General features: G+C 40.0%; 1 protein-coding gene across 15 annotated transcripts in view; it reads left to right on the forward strand.

Moving 5' to 3' along the window:
• PAM (peptidylglycine alpha-amidating monooxygenase) overlaps window positions 1–26,616 on the forward strand; it is a 121,321-nt gene that overhangs the window by 84,559 nt on the left and 10,146 nt on the right. For 8 of the 15 annotated variants that reach the window (XM_083576653.1, XM_083576663.1, XM_083576651.1 and 5 more), the window contains exons 15-21: window positions 6,436–6,565; window positions 11,492–11,608; window positions 14,003–14,075; window positions 14,446–14,656; window positions 17,031–17,231; window positions 20,653–20,771; window positions 24,085–24,184. In XM_083576653.1, coding sequence (XP_083432779.1) covers window positions 6,436–6,565; window positions 11,492–11,608; window positions 14,003–14,075; window positions 14,446–14,656; window positions 17,031–17,231; window positions 20,653–20,771; window positions 24,085–24,184 — 951 coding nt within the window. Of the gene's footprint in view, window positions 1–2,317; window positions 2,636–6,435; window positions 6,566–11,491; window positions 11,609–14,002; window positions 14,076–14,445; window positions 14,657–17,030; window positions 17,232–20,652; window positions 20,772–24,084; window positions 24,185–26,616 lie in introns of all 15 variants that reach the window. The other 7 variants (XM_083576650.1, XM_083576660.1, XM_083576658.1 and 4 more) reach the window with 1 other exon arrangement.

The raw sequence follows: 26,616 nt of genomic DNA on the forward strand, positions 1-26,616 counted from the left end.
AAGTGATAAAGGACTAAGCCCTTTCCTCCAGTGCAGAGGCTGAATAGATCATTTGAAGTATTTATATTCCTCCTGCTAACCAAAGAGCTCAAGGTGATTTAGGTTATCTCTAATATACAACAGAACAGAGAAGAGTTGTTAGGAACAGGCACAGATGTGTACAAGTCCCCCTTCTCAACACTGGATATTCCAGCTGCTGCTGCAGCACTGAGCCACAGCAGATCTTCAAGGAAGCAATTGCTTGCTCACCCAGGATGCTTGTTCTGATGTCTCCTGTTGTTTCTGGCTCATGGTTGCTGACACAAGAGGCCCTGGAGGAAGCAAATGCAAGTCTCCCTTAGTCCTTAGATCAGCCTTTCCCAACTTAATGCCTTCCTGTTTGTTTTGGACTTCAGTTCTCATCAGCCCCAGCCAGCATAGCCAGTGGTCAAGAATGATGGGAGTTGTAGTCCAACACAGCTGAAGGGCACCAGATTGGGCCGGTTGCTTTAGATCAGGGTTCCTCAACCTCGGCCCTCCAGATGTTTTTGGCCTACAACTCCCATGATCCCTAGCTAGCAGGAGCAGTGGTCAGGGATGATGGAAATTGTAGTCTCAAAGCACCTGGAGGGCCGAGGTTGAGGAAGCCTGCTTTTGGTGTTCAAGCTGTCACTTGACTTCTGAGTCTCTGCTCTACAGGGACTCTATAAGAAGAAATTATCTGGTCTAGAAACGGCTGCCAGAGGAGCCAGATGTCAGTCCCTTGCAGGGCAGGGCTCCCTCCCTCAGGCTGCCACTGTGGATGTGCCTTGCAGTTTTGGCTCTTGGTGGCAAGATGCAAATTAGAATAAGATGTAGCACAACTGAACACATGTCCAGCTGCCGACAATTGCTGGCTCTTAACAAAATTGTTGAGTAGAACAATATGTTCCTGATGGCTTGCGCTGACGCTGGCCGCACATAAAACCTGCAGACGGCGAAGAGCTTGTTGCTGCTGCTTTGTAAGCAAGCGCGTTTACATCAGCAACAAATTGGATCCCGTTCAAATCTACCCAGCTAGTTTTAAGTGATGTGTAATGAGTGAATGAATACCTCTCTTTCTTCCTCTCTTTTGATTTTTAGTCTTTCAGGCTTCTACCAGACCTTGCTTTCTTATTTTATTTATATGTCATATACTCTAGTGTGCTTCAACAGTTGTAAGCTGCCCTGGTTTGATAACAGTAATCTTCAGATTGCAAGTAGAAGAGTGTGTGAAGTGCTCAAGTGAAGTATTCTACTGTATCTTCTTTAGTTACGATTGTACTCAAATGGGATAGTAGGGCCTAGATCTAGCAAACCTTGCGCTTGCATCACAGTAGGTGCATATTAGCTATTCTTTCCTGAATTCTGGATGCACATTCTGAATATGTTTGATATGCTTATCATTTCTGAAATAGTTGAATTAACAAAGTTGTCGATCTTCTGACTTTTTTATTAAAAAAAAGGCATATTCAACACACAGGAAACAGACTCAAGTGAAACCAGGCAACATAGGAAATGGGGGTGGGGAATCCTTCCTGGCAGTCTTCATATAAACATGGTGCAATTTTCTAGCACAGGCAATCTAGCTAACAACATTGGTTGGGGGAAAAGGATATTGGCTAGGTATGGAACTTTAAATAACACAGATAATGTATAAACCAGAATGTTAGGAATCTGATATAACTAAAGATATTAAAAAAGATATGAGTCTATCAAACATTTCTGTGGGAGAATTTACCAATCTGTAATTTTTCCACCATTTCCAGGCTAATGCAGTTCCAAAAAGCATACAGTAGGGGAAAACACACAACCACAATTGCAACTGGTTCACTTCCAGATTGTATTAACATTCTGTAGAATCTAGTGAAAAATTGAATATATTTCCTTTCAAACTGGTTTCACTTCTGAATTTCTGCTTCCTGTAAATGGAAGGCTATTAGTAGCAAATTTCAGAGGAGGTAAGTACACCAGTGTTCTGATGCTAAATAATGCTAAAATAATCCTTCCTAAAGTTATGCTCCCCCCCCCCCGCCCCATGGGCAGCCTTCCAGAGGCAAGGGGCCTCATTTGCCTGGGTTCTGAAATGCCTTGTCAAAAAAAGGCATTGTTGTGTAAATTTAAGGACTGCAACAGCCTGTGATTTATGTCAAGAGTTCCTGAGCAGCCAGAAGTTTTGAACCAAGTTGGCTTTTAGGAATAACTTCCTATTTCTGCTCTTTGTCAAGCTCACAACAAAATCTTGCAGTCTGTCCGCCTCCTCTGCCTCTTTCTCTTATCTGTGTTTTTTTTCTCTTTCTCTCTCTTTTTCTCTGTGCAGGTGATTTCTATTCACTCATTTCCAAGCTGCTAGGAGAAAGGGAAGATGTTGTTCATGTGCACAAGTATAACCCTACAGAAAAGGCAGAATCAGATCTTGTAGCAGAGATTGCTAATGTAGTCCAGAAGAAGGATCTTGGTTGGCCTGATGCCAGAGAGTTTTCCAATAAAGATGAAAGGGCCAATGCCATTCTTGTCAGAGACAGAATCCACAAATTCCACAGATTAGAATCCACCCTGAGGCCACCAGAGAACAGGCACCTTGCTTTGCAGCCACCTAAACCTGGCAGTGGGAACTGGGAAAAAGAACGTACAGGAGGTGGGTTAGGGTTGTGTCTTTTTATTTTAAAATGTTACCATATCCAACACTATAAACTACTCTATACATTAGCAAAATTGGAAGAGAACATCAAATGATTTTTTTAAATAAAAAAATTGAAGTTTTACATGACATTCCTCTCTTACATCAGATGTTCCGATGAAAAATTCATTTTGTTCATCATAAGAGTCAGTAATCACTGAAGCAATGCTCTCATTATCCTTCCCATTTGTGGCAAAGGTTTAGTAATTTTTGTTTCATGTGTATGTTAGTTGTCAGCTGTACAGTTTGGTGCTATGTATTATGTGAGAGATTTATTTGATACATTATTGTATTTCATACTTTATTTCTAAAAGAAAAGACTAATTTAGTATCAGAAGTTTTATTTTTGGTATATAAACAGAAAACCTGAGCTGGAATTATTTGTTACATTTTTCTAAACTGAGTAATCCAACTTGAACATGGTAAATTCAGTTATTTGACTTTGTTTTTCTTACTGTGCAGCTGGCTTTATTACACACTCTCCTGTGAGGGTAGTTATGCCCTCTGTATTTTTCAGCTTGAATGCCTTGTTGACTAGTAACAATATGTTATGTGCATTTATATTATATTTTCATTGTGCTTCTCTCTTTCTAAATATGAAACATTATAGTTACTTCTTAAGTAATTTTCTAGAAACATAGAGCTGGGATAGGCAATGATGGCATGGAAATAACTACTCATGCGGTAGTTGTATGAGTCATGCAACATCAGTGGAAGGAATTTAATGACATTGCAGCTCTTCTTTCCTAATAATAAGATTTGTACTGATTCTTTCCCTTTCCCAAATAAGGGACAAAGAGCTGCAATTCATGCAAATAAATTTGTCCAAGGATATGCTGTTTGTATAAGTAGACCACCCTTACGAGCAATTATTTGGATAAGTAATTACAATGGCTCAATTCAGACATCATACCTAATAACAGTTTGTACTAACCATAGCTGAAAACCCAAACCATGGTTCAGAACTGTTTGTTTGCACCAGCTCTGCCATTTTCATAGCGTTCACCTTAACACATCCAATCCGTGTTGTAACAACTTATGAAGGCAGAGAGGTGGATGTAATTGTGGTTTATCGATTCAGACACCATGCCAAGCACACAGCTTGCAAACCATTATGAAACCATGATTTCTTAGTTTTTCAGCCAGCAAACCAGAATATGGTTTTCCAATTCATGCATCATGCCAAACTATAGCTTAAGCTTTTTAAACCATGGTTTGGCATAACGTCTTGAATTGAGCCAATATCTGTGTTGTCTTTTATAGTTTGAGAGAATTTCAGCCAAGATTCATGGTACAGGACAGTGACACTTGCCAAATGTATTGTTCCTTGCAGCTTTAAATGATTCACAATCTTCCTGGTTCTGATTTTCTATTTGAAACATTAGTGTGGAATGCTTCCTGTTAACCTGGTGTTAATGTATGCTGTTTTAAATGACCACCAAGCCTTTGGTACACTGTGGAAGTTTAATAAGGCATCTGTGAAACTGATTGCCTGTTTTTGCTACTGTTAACAGAGGAGAAAAGAGGGGCAAATTTCGACTGCAAATTTCTGCACGCTTATCTGAGAATAAGTCCCATTGAACTCAGTGGGGCTGACCTCTGGGTTAATAGTCATAGGACTGTGCAGACAATTCTTATTTACTATGGGCTGTTTTCTCTGTTCTACCAACAAGCAGCCAACAAAATACTTGATAAATATAATTTGAAACTGAACTCAATTGAATTTAAGCCACAGTGGGTATGTTCCACTTCCACTATCAGAGACAGTATGCCTCTGAATACCAGTTGCTTGGAATTGCAGTTGGCCAGAGTGCTGTTGTGCCCGTGTCCTGCTTGCAAGCTCCTCACAGGTATCTGCTGGCCACTGAGAGAACAGGATGATAGACTAGATGGGCCATTGGCCTGATCTAGAAAGCTGTTCTTGTGTTCTTGCGGGAAAAGTGGTTTTCAGATTTAATTATGCTGGTGAATGCTAGTGGAGTGAACAAAATACTGGCTTTTCTGTTGTAGTATTGAAGAATGCTGATTACAGTAAGATATCTCCTCTGTGTGTTTGGAGAGGGGAATATTTCATTGGAAGCTATAAAAGCAATATTTGTGCTAGGACTATTAGAGTAATTCCATAATAGATTTTGTTTCGGTTTAGAATGTTTTTTCCTTACTTATGATTATCATCAATCCACCTATCTATTATTTATACCTTTTGCTGTACAAATCCACAGGGCTGAGCAGTAAAGGGTTTATCAAATAATACAGGACTAGAGTTGTGCAAAAAAAAACCCCAAACCCTAAGAATTATACAGTATTTAGAAGCTTTATGCAAATTTATATGAAATTATTGCAATTCAAATCAGCCTAATTGTTTAGGTTGACAGACTAGATTCTTTATTAGCCGTTATCACCCCACAAATATAGTGCGAAATGATTTTTTTTGGGAATGGTATATATGACAAATGGTGTTAATACTATAAATATGCTGAGGTCTCTTGTGTGTGTTTTTTCCCCACCTCTGAGAGAGAAGATAGCCAGACTAGATACTCAACAGTAAACAATTACAAGGATGATTTATGCTAAATTTGCTTACTTGGCAATAACCCATTCAAATCAGTGGGACTTACTTCCAAGTAAACATTCATAGATCAGATGTTTGGTGTTAGTTCCTTACAGTAATCCTACACTTCATTGGAACTGTATGTCCCAAGAGTAACAGCTTCAGCAAGTCAGTAATTTAAAATCTCTTACAGTATCCTAAAATATCCTGTGTTAGGTAAATCCTAAAGCTGCTTGGAGTTTCATTAAGTAAATAAAAAAAGTGACAACGATGACTACTACTACTACTACTAATAATAATAATAATTGTGCATAAATAGAAGTGGGCCACTGCACTCACTTCTGACTACATGCTTGGAATTGGCTTGTAGGTTACATAATATTAAATGCATGTAAATATATGTTTTATGAAGCATCTGCTGTTTACCAGGTGTTGTACACAGATTAAAGACAAGACACACTATTACAATCTAAAATAGATTATACAAAAGAAAAGGGTATTGGGGGGGGGAGAGAAAGGAAGATAACTCAAACACTAATTATTAAAATTGCAAAGTTCTTATAAAGCCCTACATGGATTGAGTTCAGGGGCAGGAGGCACTAAGTGACAGCTGATCATTCAGCCAAGCTCATGAAATAGCCTTTCTTGGTCCACCTCTCACTCTGCTTCAACCAGGAGTATTATAAATGATAAATTTGAAGGCTGGAAATACTGCTATTCATAGCATAAACCACAAAACAGGAGCTTCTGTATTGGAAGCTACATGCATATTTACGCTTCTAAAGGGAGAAAGTGTTTCATGGTTCTAGATGCTGCTGCTGATCATAAATATCTTTTTTTCTAAGGCTTCTTTTTTGTACAGTCGTACCTTGGATCCCGAACACCTTGATACTCAGACGTTTTGGCTCCCAAACGCCGCAAACCCAGAAGTGACTGTTCCAGTTTGCAAATGTTATTTGGAACCCGAACGTCCAACGTGGCTTCTGCGGCTTCTGATTGGCTGCAGGAGCTTCCTGCAGCCAATCAGAAGCCGCACTTTGGTTTCTGAACGTTTTGGAAGTTGAACGGACTGTATTGTTATATGAACACATTGTAACTATTATATTGCATGCATGCTTGGAGCTTGTTTGATTCTATCTTTAGCCATTGAATTATTTACTTACTTATATTTTTATATCAACGTGTAAACCTTATTCTCCTTTTTCAGATTTAAACATAGAAGAAGTAGTTGATTGGCCTGGAATAAACCTCAAACTCGGGCAGGTTTCTGGGCTGGCCTTGGATTCTAACAGTAACCTGGTCATCTTCCACAGGGGCGATCATGTATGGGATGCAAAGTAAGCACTCGTAAGCCTAAAAGTATATGTTCTTCAGTGCCTCTGTATGTGTCTCTTATCTCCCAACTCTGTACTGACTTCCTCTGTGAGGCAAGCAAGATAGCAGTTTTTCCATATAGGCTGGACGATAGTGTTTTGCACGTGGGACGCAGATAGCACTGTGGTCTAAACCACTGAGCCTCTTGGGCTTGCCAATTGGAAGGTTGCGGTTCAAATCCCCATGACGGGATGAGCTCCCATTGCTCTGTCCCAGCTCCTGGCAACCTAGCAGATCGAAAGCACGCCAGTGCAAGTAGATTAAATAGGTATCGCTGTGGCGGGAAGGTAAACAGTGTTTCCGTGTGCTCTGGTTTCCGTCACGGTGTTCCGTTGCGCCAGAAGTGGTTTAGTCATGCTGACCCCATGACCCAGAAAGCTGTCTGTGGACAAACGCCAGCTCCTGAAAGCGAGATGAGCACCACAACACCATAGTCACCTTTGACTGGACTTAACCGTCCAGGGGTCCTTTACCTTTACCTAGTGTTTTGCATTTCCTGGTTGATTTTAAATTGTATATCAGTAAACTAATTCCAAACTAAGCCTGGTCATTCCTTACGGTGTTAATATAATGAAGACCCATGCAAAAGTTGCTCCAGGAACCTGTGTGTTTGGTATAAGGGTGATTTGACTCAGGGTTACAAGCCTGCCCTAGCGTCTCGAAGAATGGAGGAGTGGCCATTTATCCTAGATTCTCTAAGCTAGAATCCTGGCGGGTAGTATTCAGCTGTTTTACCCAAAGCAGAACCATTGAAATGAATGGACCTAGCTTAGTCACATTCATTCATTTCAGCGGGTCTATCCTTAGAGATATTTAGTTGAATACCACTCTACTAGTGTAACTTGGTATTGGTAGCAACTGGATGGGACTTATTTAGCCTGCAGTCTCCCATCTTGGAGCCAACCTCCTGACTACAATATCCCATCTATTTTTGCTCATCCCGTTATTTTCTTCATGTACCATCTTGCCTGATGAAGAGTTCTGAAAGTTGAAAGTTTGCCACAATTTTTATTTCCTTGCTTATAAAACATTTATGCTGCTTTATGTAATAAAACTCTAAACAGTTTACACAGAAAACAATAAAAAGCAACATCGATATCAGTTCGTATAAAATGACAAACAGTAGCATCCCTAAAAACTAAGGCAAAAACTTTATATCACAGATAAAACTGAGCACTGTACAAAACAATTTAAAATGGATACAATTAAAATGAATTACTTGAGGGAATACAATTTGTGGAGATTTGGTTAGTCCTAATAATGGTATAGCTCAATTGTGAATTTTGGAGTTTTCCCCCATTATTAACCCTTATGGGTACCTTTGCTTTATTTGATATTTAAGTTACTGAAGAAAATTTGAATAAGGCATCTGCATACGAGTACACATTACTAATAACAGGAAGCTTTTAGAATCAGGAAAATGTTAATTATTTAAAGGAGCGGCTTTCACCAAATATTTCCTTTTATTTTGTGATAATAGGCCTCTATTATCAAGCTTGCCTAAATATATGCACATAACCATAAAATTAATGCAAAGTTATTAATTGGGTGTAATGTTCTTTACCAATCATAAATGTGCTCAATTATCAGCCTTAGGAACTCTCTTCATTCTTTCTGGTTGATTGCTTCCCCATCATACAACAAGGAAAGAGGCAAACAAATTATCAGGGCTTCAGGCACTGCACAGAATGCTAGCAATGTATTAATAATACATGCACATAAAAGCTGCATATCCCTACAAGCAAATGCAGCAGACTGCTTGAGAACTTTAGGCAGTTTAATCTTGTGCTGTAGAACACTTAAGTGCAAGATCTAGAGATGTGTGTCTGTTTCCTGTACTCCCCCAGCTTTCCCAAATTTGCAGAGAACATGAGGTTTGGCAGAAGGGGTGCTTAAATCACCATCTTAGAGTGTGTATGATTTTTTTTGGATGGTCTCTGCTTGGGTGGTGAAGAAGCAGATTCAAGGGAGTTATGCCAAATAACTCTGGCAGGTGTTCAGATGTCTCAAGTCTGCTTTTAGTCTGGAAATTACTTTTGCATTTATGTTATCTATCTTGAAAACCATCTGGAAGCTTTGTTCTTGCAAGTTCCAGTGTAAGATTTTGATTTCCCCTTATGGAATACAATGTCTCTTGAACTTCTCTATGGTTCATTTAGCACATGATGCTAAGCCAAAACATGGCCAAGTGTGAGCTCACGTGTGTGGGTTCTTGGATCAAAAATTGCAACCACTTGCTGCCCTTCCTGGAGCTAAGACATGGTTTGGCTTAGCATTAAACTTTGAGTCTAGGTTTGGACATATCTCACCCCAAACAAACCACAAGCCGTCATTAAGCCATCCATTAAGACCTAGGAGTCTTGAGTTTGGTTCCTGTCTTTGCCATGGTCTCATCATTCTTATTCCCAGGCCTCATTCCTTATAAAGGAATAGTAAAAATGGGAATGTGGCCTGGCCCCTATGGGAGAGAGAGAAAGAGGAATTGCAAAACCTTCAAAATTAAGTAGTAGCTTGATTGTGTGTAAAAACTGCCATAGGTCAGTACTTAAGGACCTTATGGGTTTATATGAATATGATAGTCATCAAAGAATATGAGTTTATTATCATTTAATTGCCACTGTGACTGCTTGCTCCTGCCTACTGCTTCATTTCTTCATGGAAAATAGCTATATTTTTAAGAGCCTACCATGCTAGGGAAATAAGAATGCAGAGCATAAGCAATGAATATTGCAGCACTTTATAATCGTCTTTAAATCTGCATTGTTAGATATCCTTTGTTGTGTGTGAATACTTGGGTTTTGGATGTTTGAAAGTAATCCTGAAAACTGCTATTATTATTATTATTATTAATAATAATAATAATAATAATAATAATAATAATAATAATAATATCTTTATTGTCATTGCCCCCTCTCGGGGACAACGAAATTACTTGGATTAAATCACAGGAGTAGTTCCTAAAGCATATTATTCAAGAAACCGATCCAACACTAGTCTAACTTTTAAAGATGCACCTGCTACTGTTGCCCACCCTTGTGATCATTCCCAATGTCCATTGCTGGTGGCCTGACCATGAAATCACAAGACTCCAAAACAGGGGTCAGCAAACTTTTTCAGCAGGGGGCCAGTCCACTGTCCCTCAGACCTTGTGGGGGGCCAGACTATATTTTGAAAAGAAAAGAAAAATGAACAAATTCCTATGCCCCACAAATAACCCAGAGATGCATTTTAAATAAAAGCACATATTCTACTCATGTAAAAACACCAGGCAGGCCCTACAAATAACCCAGAGATGCATTTTAAATAAAAGGGCACATTCTACTCATGTAAAACCATGCTGATTCCCGGACCATCCGCAGGCCGGATTGAGAAGGCGATTGGGCCAGATCCGGGCCCCAGGCCTTAGTTTGCCTACCCATGTGAGTCCAAAACAATCACTTGTTGTTTTTAACTGCACTTCTGTGCAGTATTAATAAATGGCAACTGTTCTGGAAAGCCTGAGGTTACAAAAAACCAGATAAAAGGTATTTGCAACAATATTCACTAAGTGCATGATGGATATTTTTAATTAAAAAGTGCTGCAGATTTCATGTGCAAATAATTTTAATAAAGAAATCAATGTACTAATCAATGAAGTACAACCAGTTGAGTGGCCTGCCACTTTTCTTAATTGAAAGCTATAGCATAAATATTTTATGCGGGGCTTATTCTTTTTGTTGTTGCAATGTACAGGGTTAATAATTTGGTTTGCAGACTCATCTAAAGTCATAAAGCAAGCCTCCTGTTTTTAAAAAATCAATCCCTATAAGCACTTAGAAGCCAGTTAAATAAATAAACGTGCAGAAAAAATATATAGCTCCCAGATTTTGGATGAGAATTGAATTACAATTTTACATGTAATTAGATTAAATGCTATTTACTTTCATGGGCATAGTCAGTTAACACTGTTTCAATCAATGCTAAGCACTTATGCTGGAATGCTTATAAAGGCTTCTTGCACTGATGGAGAAGTATAGCTAATAATTTCTCATTGGGATAACAGTATGAGTGCCTTATACTTATGTAAATGGCTCACAATGAGCCTACTGTGAATTTCAAAATTATTGATACTTTAATTCTCAGTGTAAAATAGACTGGGGGGGGGAGACAAAAACTCGAGCTCATTTTGTTGTCAACTGTCTGTATAAAATAATCAAGTACAGCAGCAGTGGCAGACCACTCTCCCTTCCCTTGCATTTTTCCTCCTTCCAACATATACACCTGATTTCGGTGGTGGCATCTGCAGTGGTTTGCTTATTTATTTTAAAGCCAGATATATGTAAGCAGCAGTGCTTAGAGAGATCATTGTGGGGATATTCTCCCAAGTGGTCAGGAAGCATTACATTTCCCCAAATTTGGTCTTAGGAAACACTGGAGCATATAGGAACACTTCCTGTTTCATGAGCACCTTAGATCTGCAGCCTGCTCTGGAGCCACTCAGAGCTCACTATTATCCAATCTTACAACATCTTTCCTGTTCCTACTTGCTATGTTAATGGTGCACTTGAGGCTGCAGCAGTGAACTCATGTGAGCATACCTCCTGGAAATGAAATGCACAGTCCAGAAGGAGAGGCTGTGTGCAGTAAGATTCTTGCTTCTCTGTTTGGGAAAGGAGGAGAAGGAGAGAAAACCTCCTTTAATGTGCTACACCCTGGGAGAATTGCCGTTTCTTTGTTTTTAGATAGCAAGCTATATTATTAAGACACACATATGGTATGGCAATGTGTGTGTGCCTGTGTGAGTGGAGAACCCACATTTGTGCCACACCTGTTACTGGCATCCACCCAGAAGATTCTGAAACGTCTGATTGATTACCTTGTATATTGATCAGTTTTTCTTTTCTCTGTAGTTCATTTGACAGTGGATACATTTATCAACAAAAAGGACTTGGGCTCATTAAAGAGAGCACTATTCTTGTACTAGATCCCAATAGTTCAGCAGTTCTTCATTCCACGGGAAGAAATCTGTAAGTCTTTCTTACTTTTTAAATTCTTATATTTGCCTTCCTTGTGCTGAATAAGTTCCCCACTTCATTGCATTATATCTATATCTATATCTATATCTATATCTATATCATCTATATCTATCTATATCTATATCTATATCTATATGTATATCATCTATATCTACTGTTTTCAAACATTATAAACTTTTCTAGTGTCTGGAAATAATTTATGCCCCTTCCTATCTGCTCACTGTTTAATGACCCAAATGAACCCAACTCAGATAGAAAGCAAATATTCTGTCCTCAAGAGGCAGAAAGACCAAAAAGGTGTGTTGTGCTTTCCTATTAGAATGGCAAGATAAATGGGATAAAATAATACCTGCCCCAAGCTGGAAAGTAAGATACTAAACACCTACTCTCTGGTTTGGCTATAAAGTGTTTGTATGTATAGTTCTGCTTTTATCAAGAAATGAAGCGTGGGATTGAAACCCTCCCAACATTCTGTTGCTTGAAGACCTTTTTCCATAGCTGCTTTACTTCTGGTAACATAAAACCAGTAGAGCATGGGGCTCTCACCAACCCCACCCCACTTCATGGTCTTGTTTATATATAAAAGTTGATGCAGTCCCCACTTTGTAGCCAGACTAGTGAGTGCATATTTAGTAGACACTTGATCCAAGTTATCCTTCCTTGGGCAAATGCAGATACATCTAACTAAGGTTGGTGTCTCCATGATCACTCAAAACTAGCCTTAACTGCATTTTTAGCCATTTTGGCATTACAGCAAAAATAGTGCCATATTTTCCGTGGAATAACTGTGGACATGTAGGTGGCATTTATCTTCTGGAGCCAGATAGTCTTGTTGTTTGGATTTGGATTTGATATCCCGCCTTTCACTCCCTTTAAGGAGTCTCAAAGCGGCTAACATTCTCCTTTCCCTTCCTCCCCCACAACAAACACTCTGTGAGGTGAGTGGGGCTGAGAGACTTCAAAGAAGTGTGACTAGCCCAAAGTTTGCCACTTTTGTTTAATCTTTCTAAGTGTGTGCTTGCATCTGTGGATTTTGTGTGCTTCTCATCTGCAGAAACACATTTTTGAAAAGTCTTGAGGGGTGCTGCCTGCTGAGCAACTAAGATGAAATGTACTTGGATGGGAATAATTCGTTGGGATGAGGAGCTTGAGATGTGTCATATTTATAAACAAGCATATTATAATAAAGATAGAATTATTGGTATGCAAAAGAATGCCAAAACTGAGCTTCGATCCTACATGGAGATTTTCCTGTCTCCCTCCCCTCTCTTCCTAAAGAAGCCTTTTTGAAGAGTTAACAGCACAGAATGCATACAGTGGGAAATGATCCCAAATCTAGCAAAACAACATTGAGAAAAGGCTACCCTTCACTGGCAGCACACTCCATTTTCTGTTCAATTCTGAGGAGAAGCAGGAAAGTCTAGGGCAGCAGCTGTCCCAACAATGCCCCCGACCCCTCACGAGCGACACAAAATGTGCCACCGGTCTTTATGTTATCTAAGTGTATATGTAGTATCAATTTTCTGCAAAGTTTGGGTAATATGCCTGTTAATGCAGTTTACCTTAACTATGAAACTATGATGCTATGCGAAACTGCTTTTCCTTACTAACATTTCAACCTTGATTGTATTTGAGACCCACGTCTTTCCTCCCAGCAAAGTAACATAAAAAATGACCACTAAGCCTGAAATAATGCCCAGGCGAGATTATATCACTCATCACAAATTACACGGCACATTTAATCCAGTAGGTGCCCAAGGCGCCCACGCAGCCATGTTCCTCACTGCCGTTAGAATGGCTGTGAATGTACTGAAGTGTTGCATTTTCCTGAGTGAAGCACTTATGTTTTACTGTTACAAAATTTGATACCCCCAAACAACAGTGCTACCATGTGGGAAGATGCATGGTATGGAATACAAATACAAAATTGGCACACAGTAAAATCTTTTAAAAAGAACTTATTATTTCCTTTAAGGACACAACAGTGGCTTTTTAAAATTTGGAGCAGGAAACATTGGACAGGGTGATAGAAAGCTGTCTGTCTCTTCCCATGCTCATGTCGAGCGCTCTTCACTCCTCAACAGGAGAAGAGAACAAAATTTAGGGTGTGTACACACAAACAACAACATGGAGTATTAAAAACTGGCCATTGGGTGAAGGTTAGGATGAAAGTCAATAGTAGCATCAAATTAAACCATTTACTCAGGAATGACAGGATAATGCAGCCCGAAAAATAACAGGCATTCAGGGTTCCAGTAAATTAGGATAAGAAGATTTCCTTTATATAAACATCAATCCAGGTGTTTGTATGGTGACTAAACAGAACAAATTATCCTACCTTGTTTCCCTGTTGCTTAATGTAGTTTTCCTTTATTTTGTTTTCAGGTTTTATTTACCACACGGCTTGAGCATAGATCATAATGGTAACTATTGGGTGACAGATGTAGCTCTTCATCAGGTATGCACAACTAGCTTCCAGAAGTACCGTACTAACTGTGTGACTCTGAATTTAGTTAGCTTCTCTTGTTAACAACTTGACAGCATGATTCTTCTCAGACTTGGAGGGATATTTGCCAAATGTTCAACTGCTTCATTTAGCACAACGGCCATGGATTGACATGCAGAAACGCTACTGAATTAACGTTGTTACATGTCTGATGATGGATTTCTTTATTGGGTTCATGAATATTAATGTATACGCAACTGTTCTCTGGAGAAAGACATTTTCTAGAGGACAGGCCTACGATGTAATCTGCAGCGGGTTGTGCAGGTCTACCTATAATATATGATTAAATGACCTGGAACTTTTTGCCCTTTTATATTGCTAGGTATTCAAACTGGCATCGAATGGTGCGGAATCTCCTCTGTTGTCTTTTGGGAGGGCTTTGCAACCTGGGAGCGACAAAAACCACTTCTGCCAACCCACAGATGTGGCAGTGGATCCAGTTACTGGCAATATTTACGTATCTGATGGCTACTGCAATAGTCGTATTGTCCAGTTCTCTCCAAATGGAATGTTTGTCATGCAGTGGGGAGAAGGTACTGAACAGAAAGCTGTTAATTCAATTAATAAACCCACTCTTTCCCTAAATAGCTTATGGTGCCACACAAATGATCCAGTCTAGAAGTTTGGGTACACCTTAAGTCTCTATGAAAACAATTAGACTTAAATGCCTATGAATGTGCCTAATGTTACCGTGTACAGTGGTACCTTGGTTCTCGAAATTAATCTGTTCCAGGAGTCCTTTCGACTCCCAGAACCAAGACGCAGCTTCCGATTGGCTGCAGGAGCTTCCTGCACTCAATCAGAAGCTACGTTGGACGTTTGGCTTCTAAAAAATGTTCACAAACCGGAACTCTCTTTTTATATATATATATATATATATATATATAAATTTTTATTAATTTTCCAACATATATTAAAACACAATACAACTGACAATACATAAACAAACCAACATATAAACACGTATAATTTCATAGCCTCTTTTCCTTAAACCTTGTTTCAACGACTTCCCCATACCTCCCTTTTCTGCATCCCTGTTTTAAACTTTTCCAGCAACCCCTAATTTCAATTACTTATAATTCACTTTCTTTAATCCCTTTTCTCTTACCCAATTATTTGTCACTGCAATTCTGTTTTACATTACCCATGACATTTTAGCAGTCATTAATTTTACAACAGTTCTTAAGATAAACTTTAAATTTCTTCCAATCTTCTTCCACCGTCTCTTTTCCTTGGTCGCGGATTCTGCCAGTCATCTCGGCCAGTCCCATATAGTCTATCACCTTCGTCTGCCATTCTTCCAGCGTGGGTAGTTCTTGTGTCTTCCAATACTTTGCTAAAAGAACTCTTGCTGCTGTTGTAGCATACATAAAGAACGTCCTATCTTTCCTTGACACCAATTGGCCTACCATGCCCAGGAGAAAGGCCTCTGGTTTCTTATGAAAGGTACACTTAAGGACCTTCTTAATTTCATTATAGATCATTTCCCAGAAGGCCTTGATCCTTGGGCACGTCCACCAAAGGTGGTAGAAAGTACCTTCAGTTTCATTACATTTCCAGCATTTATTATTGGGCGTATGATAGATTTTTGCTAGCTTGACTGGGGTCATGTACCACCTATAAATCATTTTCATAATGTTCTCTCTTAAGGCATTACATGCCGTAAACTTTATACCGGTAGTCCATAACTGTTCCCAGTCAGCAAACATAATGTCATGACCAATGTCTTGTGCCCATTTAATCATAACTGATTTAACCATCTCATCCTGTGTATTCCATTTCAACAGCAAGTTATACATTCTTGACAAATTCTTAGTATTGGGTTCCAACAATTCTGTTTCTAATTTTGATCTCTCCACCTGAAAGCCAATTTTCCTGTCCTGTTTGAAAACTTCATTTATCTGGTAATAATGAAGCCAGTCTCTTACTTTAGACTTCAATTTGACTTACTTTCCAGGCAGTCCTTCCCAAGGATTTAAAATGGTAGAAAACTCCACTTCTTTACTTCTTTCATGCAGGTAATACAAATCAAAATCTCCCCCCCCCCAGCTCCTGCTTGCTGAGGGGGAGGTTCAGATCCAATGTCCAAGTCAGTCAGTTTTAAAGCTATTTTCTGTCAAATTGCAGCTTTGTATTTCGTTGCTTTAGCTGTCATGCAGTCCGGGGAAGGCAGACTTCCTTACTTTTTACCTTCCCCGTTTTCAGCCAAATTTCAGGAATTATTTTGAAGTTGTTGTTCAGTCTTACTCACGGATAATCCAATTAAATTCCAAATGTCAGGAAGGAATCGGCGCTCTCCGTCTATGGCGACGCGGCTTCACTCCACGGGCTGGGTAGCGACTCTCAGCACCGCGCTCACCCGATGCCGCTCCGGAGCCTTTAAAAAGGCTCCTTTGCAGTAAGGGGGGGCGCTTAAGGTGCCCGCCGAGTCTCCGTGCTCACAGGCTTCCGCGCCTGTGATTTTAGGGGTCCCCGCTTCGCCGTAGCAGTCAGACCCGAACTCGTGGAGCAGTCTCCCTGAGCGGAGCTCAGCGGGAGACCGCCATTAAACACTGGCGCCGACCGGAAGTCCACAAACCGGAACTCTCACTTCCGGGTTTGTGGCGTTTAGGAGCCGATTTGTTTGGGAGCCAAGACGTTCGACTACCAAGGTACCACTGTACATCTATTTAGCTTCTTGTGGAGAAATTTCAGTCCTCCTCTTACCAGGTTTTGTTGCATGAAATTCAGTTATTAACACCCGACATTTTGAATAGGATGCTTAATGCTTTCAGTGCAGTTTGAAATCTAATATGTTTGGACCATAAACCATTTCAGTGTACAGTTTCTTGTTAGCTTAAAATATCAGGAATTTCTCATTGTAAGTAGTGAGCTGTTGGACTTTAACTGGATGTTTTCTCCTTTCAGAGAGTTCTGTTGGACAAGCTAAACCTGGCCAGTTCAGCATCCCCCACAGCTTAACACTGGTGTCTGATTTTGGTCAACTCTGTGTAGCAGACAGAGAAAATGGTCGGATCCAGTGTTTTAAGCCAGAAACAGGAGAATTTATTAAAGAAATCAGGCACCCACTGTTTGGAAGAGAAGTATTTGCAGTTTCTTATGCCCCAGGTAATAACTTAAAAAAAAACAGCACCTAATGTCATGTATGAGAAACCTGCTTTCTTTCCTTAAGTGATAGTAGAAGTAGTATTCTTATCATAGCATATTGTTAAAATAATAAATGTACTTAATTTGAAGGATTGAAAGTTCCATCAGCTTTTTTTTAAGCCTCTGTGGCAGTCTTTTTGTGGTCCCATGCTGCAATTTGAAAGCAGCAGTTATCTAACTTGACCACAGTTTTATAAAAACTGGATCTAGGGTAGGAAACTTGAGCCTTCTCAAGTTTAAATTCTCAGGTTTAATTACAGAAAGGTCTTAGCCTACTTGCACAATAGAAATCCACTTGCACACCGCAAGTTCCAGTTTCTTTCCCCTCCTTCGAGTCCATGTCTACCCCTAGAGAAGATTTTGGGGGTGTGTAAGAGGGATAATTTTAGAAGTTTTAAAATTATATTGTTTTAAGATCTGTTTTCCACCCTGGGCTCCTTTGGGAGGAAGAGCGGGATATAAATTGAATAAACAGTGGTGCTGGTTGTCATGGTAATGGTTGTATATGCCAACTCATGCTATGTTTGATCTCACCGTTTTTATATGAGATTTTTAAACCTGTTCTCTGTCTTACTATCATAAACAGTAATAGCTGCCAATATCTAAACGTTAAAGGCAGAAATAAATGTGCCTCCTCTGAGACAAACGTTTTTTAAATACATACCACCTTCTTCATCAACGGTTGCAGATTCAAAAGCTATTTCAAGTGTCATTAGAGAGAACACAAAAATATTTCTACACCAGTAGAGGAAGAAATTAGAAATTTTAATGTGAGGACAAGAATGCTGGGTATTAAACCTCTTAATTAAAAATTGAAGCATAAAGAAAGAGAGAAAATTAAAAGGGCAAATATTACAATACAAAAGTACAATATTGTCTAGATAATATTCAGTACTGAAAAGTTTGCAATAATTTAATGAGCAGTTTAAACATAATTGTAGTATTTGAGGAGAGAAACAGAAATATACACTAAAACTGTTTTTTAGAATCATATTTCAGCTTTGTAAATATGTGCTGAGGTGGTAATTCTGTTGCATCTTGTTCAGCCATACTGCATTGCTAAATTTCCCCGAAAGGAGAAACCCACTAGCAAACCATTCACTGTGGGAAGGGGGTACCCCAAAATTTATTTGCAGAGGAAGCTCAGTGTGACTTGGAAATGTCATGATTTGCACTCTTCACACCTTTTTCTACTTCAAAATGCATCTATAGGGCAAATAACTGCTTTGAGATGTGTTTTGGATCAGACCTACTGTGTGGGAACAAAGAATTAGGTCCTGTTCCCCCAGAGTATCACCCCTCCTCTAAATGGGTCTCCCTTCCCACAGCTACTGTTTGTACTAGGAAAGGATGGTGGGAATTCCGTGACAGGTGTAGTTGGTCTCTGTAGTTTGTAACAGAGAAAAGCACTCATGTCCTGGAGCCAGTTCTCAGCCCAGAAGACTGTAATTACAAGATTGTCATCGCGTACGAAAACAGAATAGAGTCTGCCTAAATATGCCAGTAGTGGCAATGTTTTCTCTTTAGGGAGAACTTTTTCAATTGAGGAAAATATCTCTGTTGGAGAGGCAAGTAGAAATCTAGTAATTAGAAGATAGCTGTAAATGAATGTTCAAAGGTGTGAAAAGGCTAGGAACAAGAGTCACAGCTTCTGGTACATTACACAAAATACATTACAGACAGGTGGGCCCATATAAGCCCTTGTTCACAAATCATGTATAACTAAACCATAGTCTAAAATTGTTGTTGTAGCTTTAATTGACTTATTTGTTGCACACTACAAAAAGGTTGAAAGCCAAAAAGGCACAGTATGTAAAACAATACATTTCAGTAAAACCATTCTGATAACAAATTTAGCGAAAAAACTGCAAAAACATCAGCAGAAGGAATATATCACCAAATGCCTAGAAGAATATATGGTTTACAATACTTTATTGTGCCATATAAAGCTAACAATAGAAAACTAAAACAAGAACATTAGCAAGTGAACCTCTTGGTTATTGTAAGATACACTAGAGAAAAATGATAACTACTGAATTTCTGGAATAATCTGTAACAAGTCTTTAAATATATGCCCATAGTTTTTTCTGGACTGATCTTTAAAAAAAATGGCCTATCAATCATTTTACTGGAAAAATGCACTGTGATCATTCTGGTCCTCTTAATGTTCAGTGGTGTGTCTTTAATTATTATGGCTCAAACTCAGGTCATGTCTGCATAAGTTCTCTGGTTCCCTGCTTGGAGCAGGAGAAATGGTTTATTGTGCTCCTATTTTTAGTGCTGAAAACTTTTAAAAGGCTGGCTGCCCAAATACCATGACTATACTAGATATGGATTATGGCTTGGATCCTCAGTAGCGTAATTGGGCAAGATAACTTTTCCATCCACTTACATAAGGCACCTCTGATTTTTTGTGGGCCCCCCCGCTCTCAGCAGTTCTCTGCACCCCATCATTCACACTTACTGTGTGTTCCCCAACCTCATACAGTCGTACCTCAGAAGTCGAACGGAATCCATTCCAGAAATCCGTTCGACTTCCAAAAAGTTTGGAAACCAAGGAAGCTCTTGCAGCCAATCAGAAGCCGTGGAAGCTGCGTTGGACATTTCTGTTCCAAAGAATGTTCACAAACTGGAACACTCACTTCCGTGTTTGCGGCATTCTGGAGCCAAAACGTTTGACTCGCAAGGAGTTCGGATTCAAGGTACGACTGTATAGAGCAAACTTCTTCAACCTCGGCCCTCCAGATGTTTTGAGACTACAATTCCCATCGTCACTGACCACTGGTCCTGCTAGCTAGGGATCATGGGAGTTGTAGGCCAAAAACATGTGGAGGGCCGAGGTTGAGGAAGCCTGGTATAGAGAATTTTGAAGGGAGTGCAGAGGGCTGGAGAGGGAAGGAGGAAACAGGAAAGTTGCCTTGCAGAAATTCTCTTCTCATGCTATTTATGACCCGTAGCAAAGTGACTGACGGATGGAGTATATATTTGAATAATGATCAATGAAAATATTCCAAGAGTCAGCTTAAAAGACGAGAGAGAGTTTGGAGTGCTAACTTCATTTGATTTCTCATGCATTTATTTTTCATTATATTTCCCTTTTCCCAATTGTTTCTAATTCAGAGGACTGCCAGTTGCTTCCTCACAGTCATGGCTGAAAAGTTGCATCTGTTGTTTTGGGGAAGGTCTTGAGTCCATCCTCACTATTAGAATGACTATTTCCAAAGTCTACACGAGCTGCTGCATGCTTGCAAATAAACCACTAACTGGCTCTTTGAGTCAGCCTTTTCCTAACCTGCATTGTTGTGCTTAAGACTGGGTTGTAATAAAAAGGAAGATTATAAGCCCCAAAACAGATCACGGGAGAACAAATGTGTCTTTGCAGGTGGTCTGCTGTTTGCAGTTAATGGAAAGCCGTACCCTGGAGACACAGTGCCCGTGCAAGCATTCGTGATGAACTTTTCAACTGGAGAAATCATTGACACTTTCATTCCACTTAGAAAGGTAACACGTCGTGAAGCATCACTTGGTTTTATTAAAAATGCATGAACACTCGTTTCTTTTTCTTCCCCTTCCACGTCTTCTGCACATTTCAAACTTCAGCATGATTTTTTTTTTTCAAATTACCTAGCAGGTGAAACAAAATTATTCTTCCTAGTTAAATTTTGGATGTTGTGTTGTAAGGCTGTAGTTAACGATCTGTCCCCTAAAAAAGATAGTTTAGGATCCTGATGCCTGGATCAGAGAAACACCTATTCACTGGTCATTGACAGTGAGTTCAAGGACATCACAGCCTGGTTTGGAAGTGATGCTAAGCTATACTTATTGTGCCACAGGAACAAGCCTCAGACTTGCACTTTTCCTTCCTCCTCCTCCTCCTCCTCCTCCTCCTCCTCCTATGGTGCAGCTACTTGCTGGCTTGGACTCTGAAATAAGATGTGCATATGGGTGAATTAAATACTGACCTTGCCACGAGTGTTACCTCTCACCTAAGCTTGAGGCAAGCCGCCTTTTCGTAAAGCTCTGCATGAACTTTCATGCAATCTATCATGCATTGCCTTACTAATTAAAAGAGGAGAAGGAGGGGGATTTTCTAAAGGGCAAGAGGGATGAGGATGAGGACAAAAGCTTATTGGTGACCACAGGAGGGAGTGGGAGCCATGTCTGGCTGGCTTGCATTTTGAATATGCAGAGGAAATGTAAATACGGATTGAATTTACTTGCACTCTTCATGATCACCAGCAATATGTTTAATCTATGTGGATCTTGCTTCCTCAGAAAATAGTGGTAGCCAACAATAAAACAGCACTGGGGCAGGGGGGGCAAGGAAGCATGCTAGTATTGTATCTTTTCCCCTTAATCATTATGTTGTAAATGATCAGTTTAACCTAAGCCATTAGTTACATAAGATGCTTCCTGAAATATGCAGAACTGGATTTGGTCACAGCTGGGATACTGGGCTAATTACAAAATTATACCGAAAGGGCTTCAATTCTAAGTGAGCAATAAAACGAACAAGCCCCAATTGCAAAGCAAGTTGAGAGCATTCTTGGTTGCTGAGTAAGAAGGCTGGTCCTTTTCAGATTTTCTTAGTGATCTCTGTTGCTTTGGAATTTGAAATTTCCATGAAATGAATCTGAAAGAGAGTGAATTTAAGCTGCCTGCTGACAAAGGGCCTACATTAATAGGAACCAGTGTCTGTTGAGGGATCAATAAGCTTCTGTGGTCAGAGAGATGTGAAGGGTTTCTAAAAGGGGAGGGAACTTTAAAGTAAGAGAATGCCCCTCTAGAGAGAGAGAGAGAGAAAGAGAGAGAAAAGCCATCTGTGTGAGTTTCACTCCTGGGTCCCAGTTCTGCTTTGCAAGGCTAGCAGAGCATTCATGAAAGTATTTGGAAACTTGAGTTTTACATCATGCTGCTGGATCTTGTTTTGTGTTTGAATTGATCTTATCACTGTGTTGTTGTTGATTTTTAGCTTTTTAGCTTTTTTAATATTGTGTAATGTCACCTCAAGGGTTTAGACTGGGTTGAAAAGCAGTATAAAAACTGATTAATAATAATAAGAATAGCTAAATTCTGGTTGAAATTGGTTCTCAAGTAGCCCTCCACTAAAGAAGTAAATCTGCAAAATACCACCGTGAACCAAGCTGAAATGATTTCCCCCTCCTTTATTTTCCACAAGGCAAGCTAGCTTTAAATTGTGCCACACACAGTTTCTAACTCAGAAGTTACTTGGCACACAGCAGCTTATTGCTTCATATGAAAAGTCCTTTTATTTAATTAGGCTAGAGTCAAAAATAGACAGGGTTAAAATTTGATTTGTTAAGCCACATAAAGGAAAGAGATTCCGCTAGACTGGGGCCAAGTCACTGCATTATTATTTGTTTTCCCTTTCCCATTTCTTTCCACTGCTAAGTTGTCTAAAACTGCCACCATGCATGTGATGTCAGCATGCCACTGGATTAAAATTAATTAGTACTCTGGGATAGCTGTCTAATTTGAAAACTTAAAGCCAATGTCAGATTGGCTTTGAATAAATTCCCTCCCAACCCCCGCAGCATTTTAATGTCTGGTTATCTAGAATAGGAATCAGCATTGCTTATTGAAATCTACATTTGATCAGTTTTAAAGTAAGGATGCAGGCTCCAGTATAATCTAAGATACTTCCCAGTGTTGTGTGTCCTTTCTACTAGTGACTGGTGTTATCCCTGCTAGGCACAGAGAGAGTTGGTGCAGGGAGAGATTTTATTATTGAGAAAAGGGGAACATGAGCTCTCCAGATGTTGTTCAACTCCAATTCCCATCAGTCACTGCCAGATTAGCCAGTGGGCAGGGATGATTATTATTTGGAGTCCAGGGACACGGGTGGCGCTGTGGGTTAAACCACAGAGCCTAGGAATTGCTGATCGGAAGGTCAGCGGTTCGAATCCCCGCAACAGGGTGAGCTCCCGTTGCTCAGTCCCTGCTCCTGCCAACCTAGCAGTTTGAAAGCACGTCAAAGTGCAAGTAGATAAATAGGTACCGCTCCGGCGGGAAGGTAAACGGTGTTTCTGTGCGTGGCTGTGTTTCGCCAGAAGCGGCTTAGTCATGCTGGCCACATGACCCAGAAGCTGTACACTGGCTCCACCGGCCAATAAAGCGAGATGAGCGCCGCAACCCCAGAGTCGGTCAAGACTGGACCTAATGGTCAGGGGTCCCTTTACCTTTACCTTTAACATCTGGCGAACCACAGGTTCCCCATCACTGGTCTGTATGAAAAGGGTCAGCCCACCATGAGGCAAGGTGAGGCATCTGCCTCAGGCAGCAGGGTTCACAGGGGCAGCAGATCCCATGGTCCATCTTTCTTTCCTCATTGTTCCTGTTGTAGATCTTCACTGGCGGGGAAGGGCATGCCATTTTGGGATCCACCTCTGTGCTGAAATGTCTTGGGCCGGACCTGTATACTTATTATCATTTCAGCGTTTATGTAGCACTTCTTACATGCAGTAATCTTAAGCATCATGATTAGCTTACCAGAGATTGACAGGACAAGATAATGCAGCAGGGCCATGTTGTTTGAATCCTGATGGGTTGTCTGTTGCCATGCAGTTTTGTAGCGAAAAGACTTCACCACAAACCTGCAAATCATATTGCCGTACAATAAGACACCTCTGCTCCATCATTGGGCTTTGTGCACCCTTTCACATATTAACAAAGCTTAAAACATTTCCTGAGTTTAATTCTACACCTAATCGTTGAACGAACGGCTCTAAATGAGCTTTCGTGTTTTACTGTGATGATCTCCAGTTTATAATTCTTTGGCTCTTTACATTGACAGAATTTTGAGATGCCACATGACATTGTTGCTTCTGACGACAGAACGGTGTATGTTGGTGATGCTCACACCAACACAGTGTGGAAATTTGCATCCCCAGAAAGTAAGTTATGTTTGCCTTCAATCATTTCAAGTATTATTTTCAGGCACATACTTAACCAGCGACCCTGCTTTCTTAATCCCTTTTTTAAGAGCATTTCTGCAGCAGGATTTCATAAAAAGGGTTGGACGTATTTTGATGAAGTTCCAAAAATATACAGTACTGGATTTCTATGTTTCTAGTTTAGCACAAGGAGACAGCCTGTTTTGGCTGTACCCTAAGCAGTGGTGTGTTTTCTAGGAAATTTTGAATCAGAAGATTGTTTGATGCTTGAAATTGATTGTGATCTGATTTAGTATGTTTATCTGATTTGTATTAGTAACAAAATAAAGAGTACTTGTGTTAATTTTATGTGCTGAATATTTGAAGCATTTGTATATTATCATCATCATCATCATCATCATCAAATTTGTATACCACCCCTTCCTTTAACCTAAAAATTGGTTATTTATTTGTTATTTATTTATTTTACTTATTTTTCCTTATTTTTATTTTATTTATTCTTATTTATTTTTATTTTATTGAATTGAATTGAATTTATATTCCGCCCTATACCCCCAGGTCTCAGGGTGGTTCACAGAATAAGGTTTTGAGGGTTCCCCCCAACCTTCCAGAGCAAATTTGGGGAGGGCACTAGTGAGTCATTGGGAGGGGACTGGAGGAGAAAGTTTTACGGTGCAAAGGAAAATCCTTGCTGTAATGAAATTATTTAGTTGGCTATCGCTATTTAGTTGGATTTTTTCTGGGGGTGCTCAAGGGTACACAGTACCAGCACCTTTCCTCCCACCCCCCACACATTAAAAGTGTGGCACTTACTGTAACAACTTCATGGAGAGTACCGACACCTATTTTTGTTTCATTTTTTTAAAAAAGCACTAAGTAGAACTAAGATTGGCTGCAGCCCAATGATTTTTAAAATTCATTTTTAATTAGTAAGGGGGAGGGATGTAGGACTCGCTTGTCAATTTTTGCCCTTTTAGAGGTTCACCAAGATGGTTTGCAGCATTAAATGCTGTGCTGCCATGCCTGGCATATTATCCTGTTAGAGATCACTTCATCCCCATCTTGTCCCTCGGCATCTGGCATTTAATGTCCATTGACAAGTCAGCTGAGAATGGTAGTCACTCCACTGGCTGAATGACTTAATTTTCACTCTCCTAAGCCACTTTCACATCTTGTTAGCCTAAATATGTTGCTCCCACTAGAACATTTGCTGCCACTTGGTCATTAAACCTTCTTGGCTGACGGTGTTCCCTTCAGTAGCTCTGTGCTTTTTAAAGGTATAGACTCACAAATCGTTCGACAGTTCTGTTGTATACTATTTATTTGGGGGGGTTCCCCCAAGTTTGTTTTATAGTCTTGTCCCCAAAAAGGCATCTGAGGCAGAATACAACCACAATAAAAACAGTAAAACAAAGAATAACACCACCAGTCAGAATGAAACAAAGCCAGATGAGATTTATATATTTTAAGTACAAATTGCAGAGTAAACTTGCTTCCCATTTGCAACATTTAGAGCCACAAATGCAACTGCTTGCTATGATATGCATGGTTTATATGCCATTTACTTTATTTCTGCTCTGTTTTTGATGCAGAAGGATTCCCAAGGCTGCCTGCGTAAAATAATAAGACACAATCACATTAGGGCCACTACCATTTCGTTCTGAAGTGTAATCCATCACCCCAAATACAGAATTGTGTCCCTTCTCATCCCACTTACCCCGACTGCTGGCAGTTGGTCAGTTGCTTGTCTGTGCACTCCTTATTCCCTCGTCTCTTCCTTTTCAAGGGTGGATTCAGTAGCTATGCCTCAGATGAGCTGCTGAGCAATGGCCACTTGCATCTGCCATACAGGTCTCCTGATTGAAGTATCTAGGAATCTCTGCGGCTGGTTTGGTACCACAGAAAACTGATTATTTCCTCCGCAATGGAATACCCACAACTTCAGCTTTTCCCTAAGACTAAGGTTTTGGAAAACAGCTCTTGGTAGAGGATGGTGTAAAACACGCAGCAATTCCATGAACAATTCTGTTTTGGACCTATGTTTGCAGCAATAAAGATTGACTGACTGACATTCAGAAATGAGGGTTGGTCCTGTTGTTCCCAAGAACTGGTCCCATCCCTTAGCTTAGCAGCACATGCAGTTTACAGGTCCCATATTTTCCTCTGTTCACTGAGTGTGAGCACACACAAATGTAAATACGCATAAGATAATTCAGCACTTGTCACATGGTTCCATCCCTTTTGACAGAGGTGGGGAAGCTCCAACCTGTAAGCCAGTCTTGGCACACCAAGGCGTCCAGTTTAGTCTACAAAGCAATTTTTCCCAAGCCATACCCACCCATCTGGTGACATCACTGGTGGGGACAGGATTGCAAAGCCAAGGCAGCAGGACTTAGTCAGCTGCTGAACAGGAATAAATTTCTGCTCAGTTC

The sequence above is a fragment of the Podarcis filfolensis genome (genome assembly GCF_964270895.1).
Source record: "Podarcis filfolensis genome assembly, chromosome: 11".
Classification (NCBI taxonomy): domain Eukaryota; kingdom Metazoa; phylum Chordata; class Lepidosauria; order Squamata; family Lacertidae; genus Podarcis; species Podarcis filfolensis.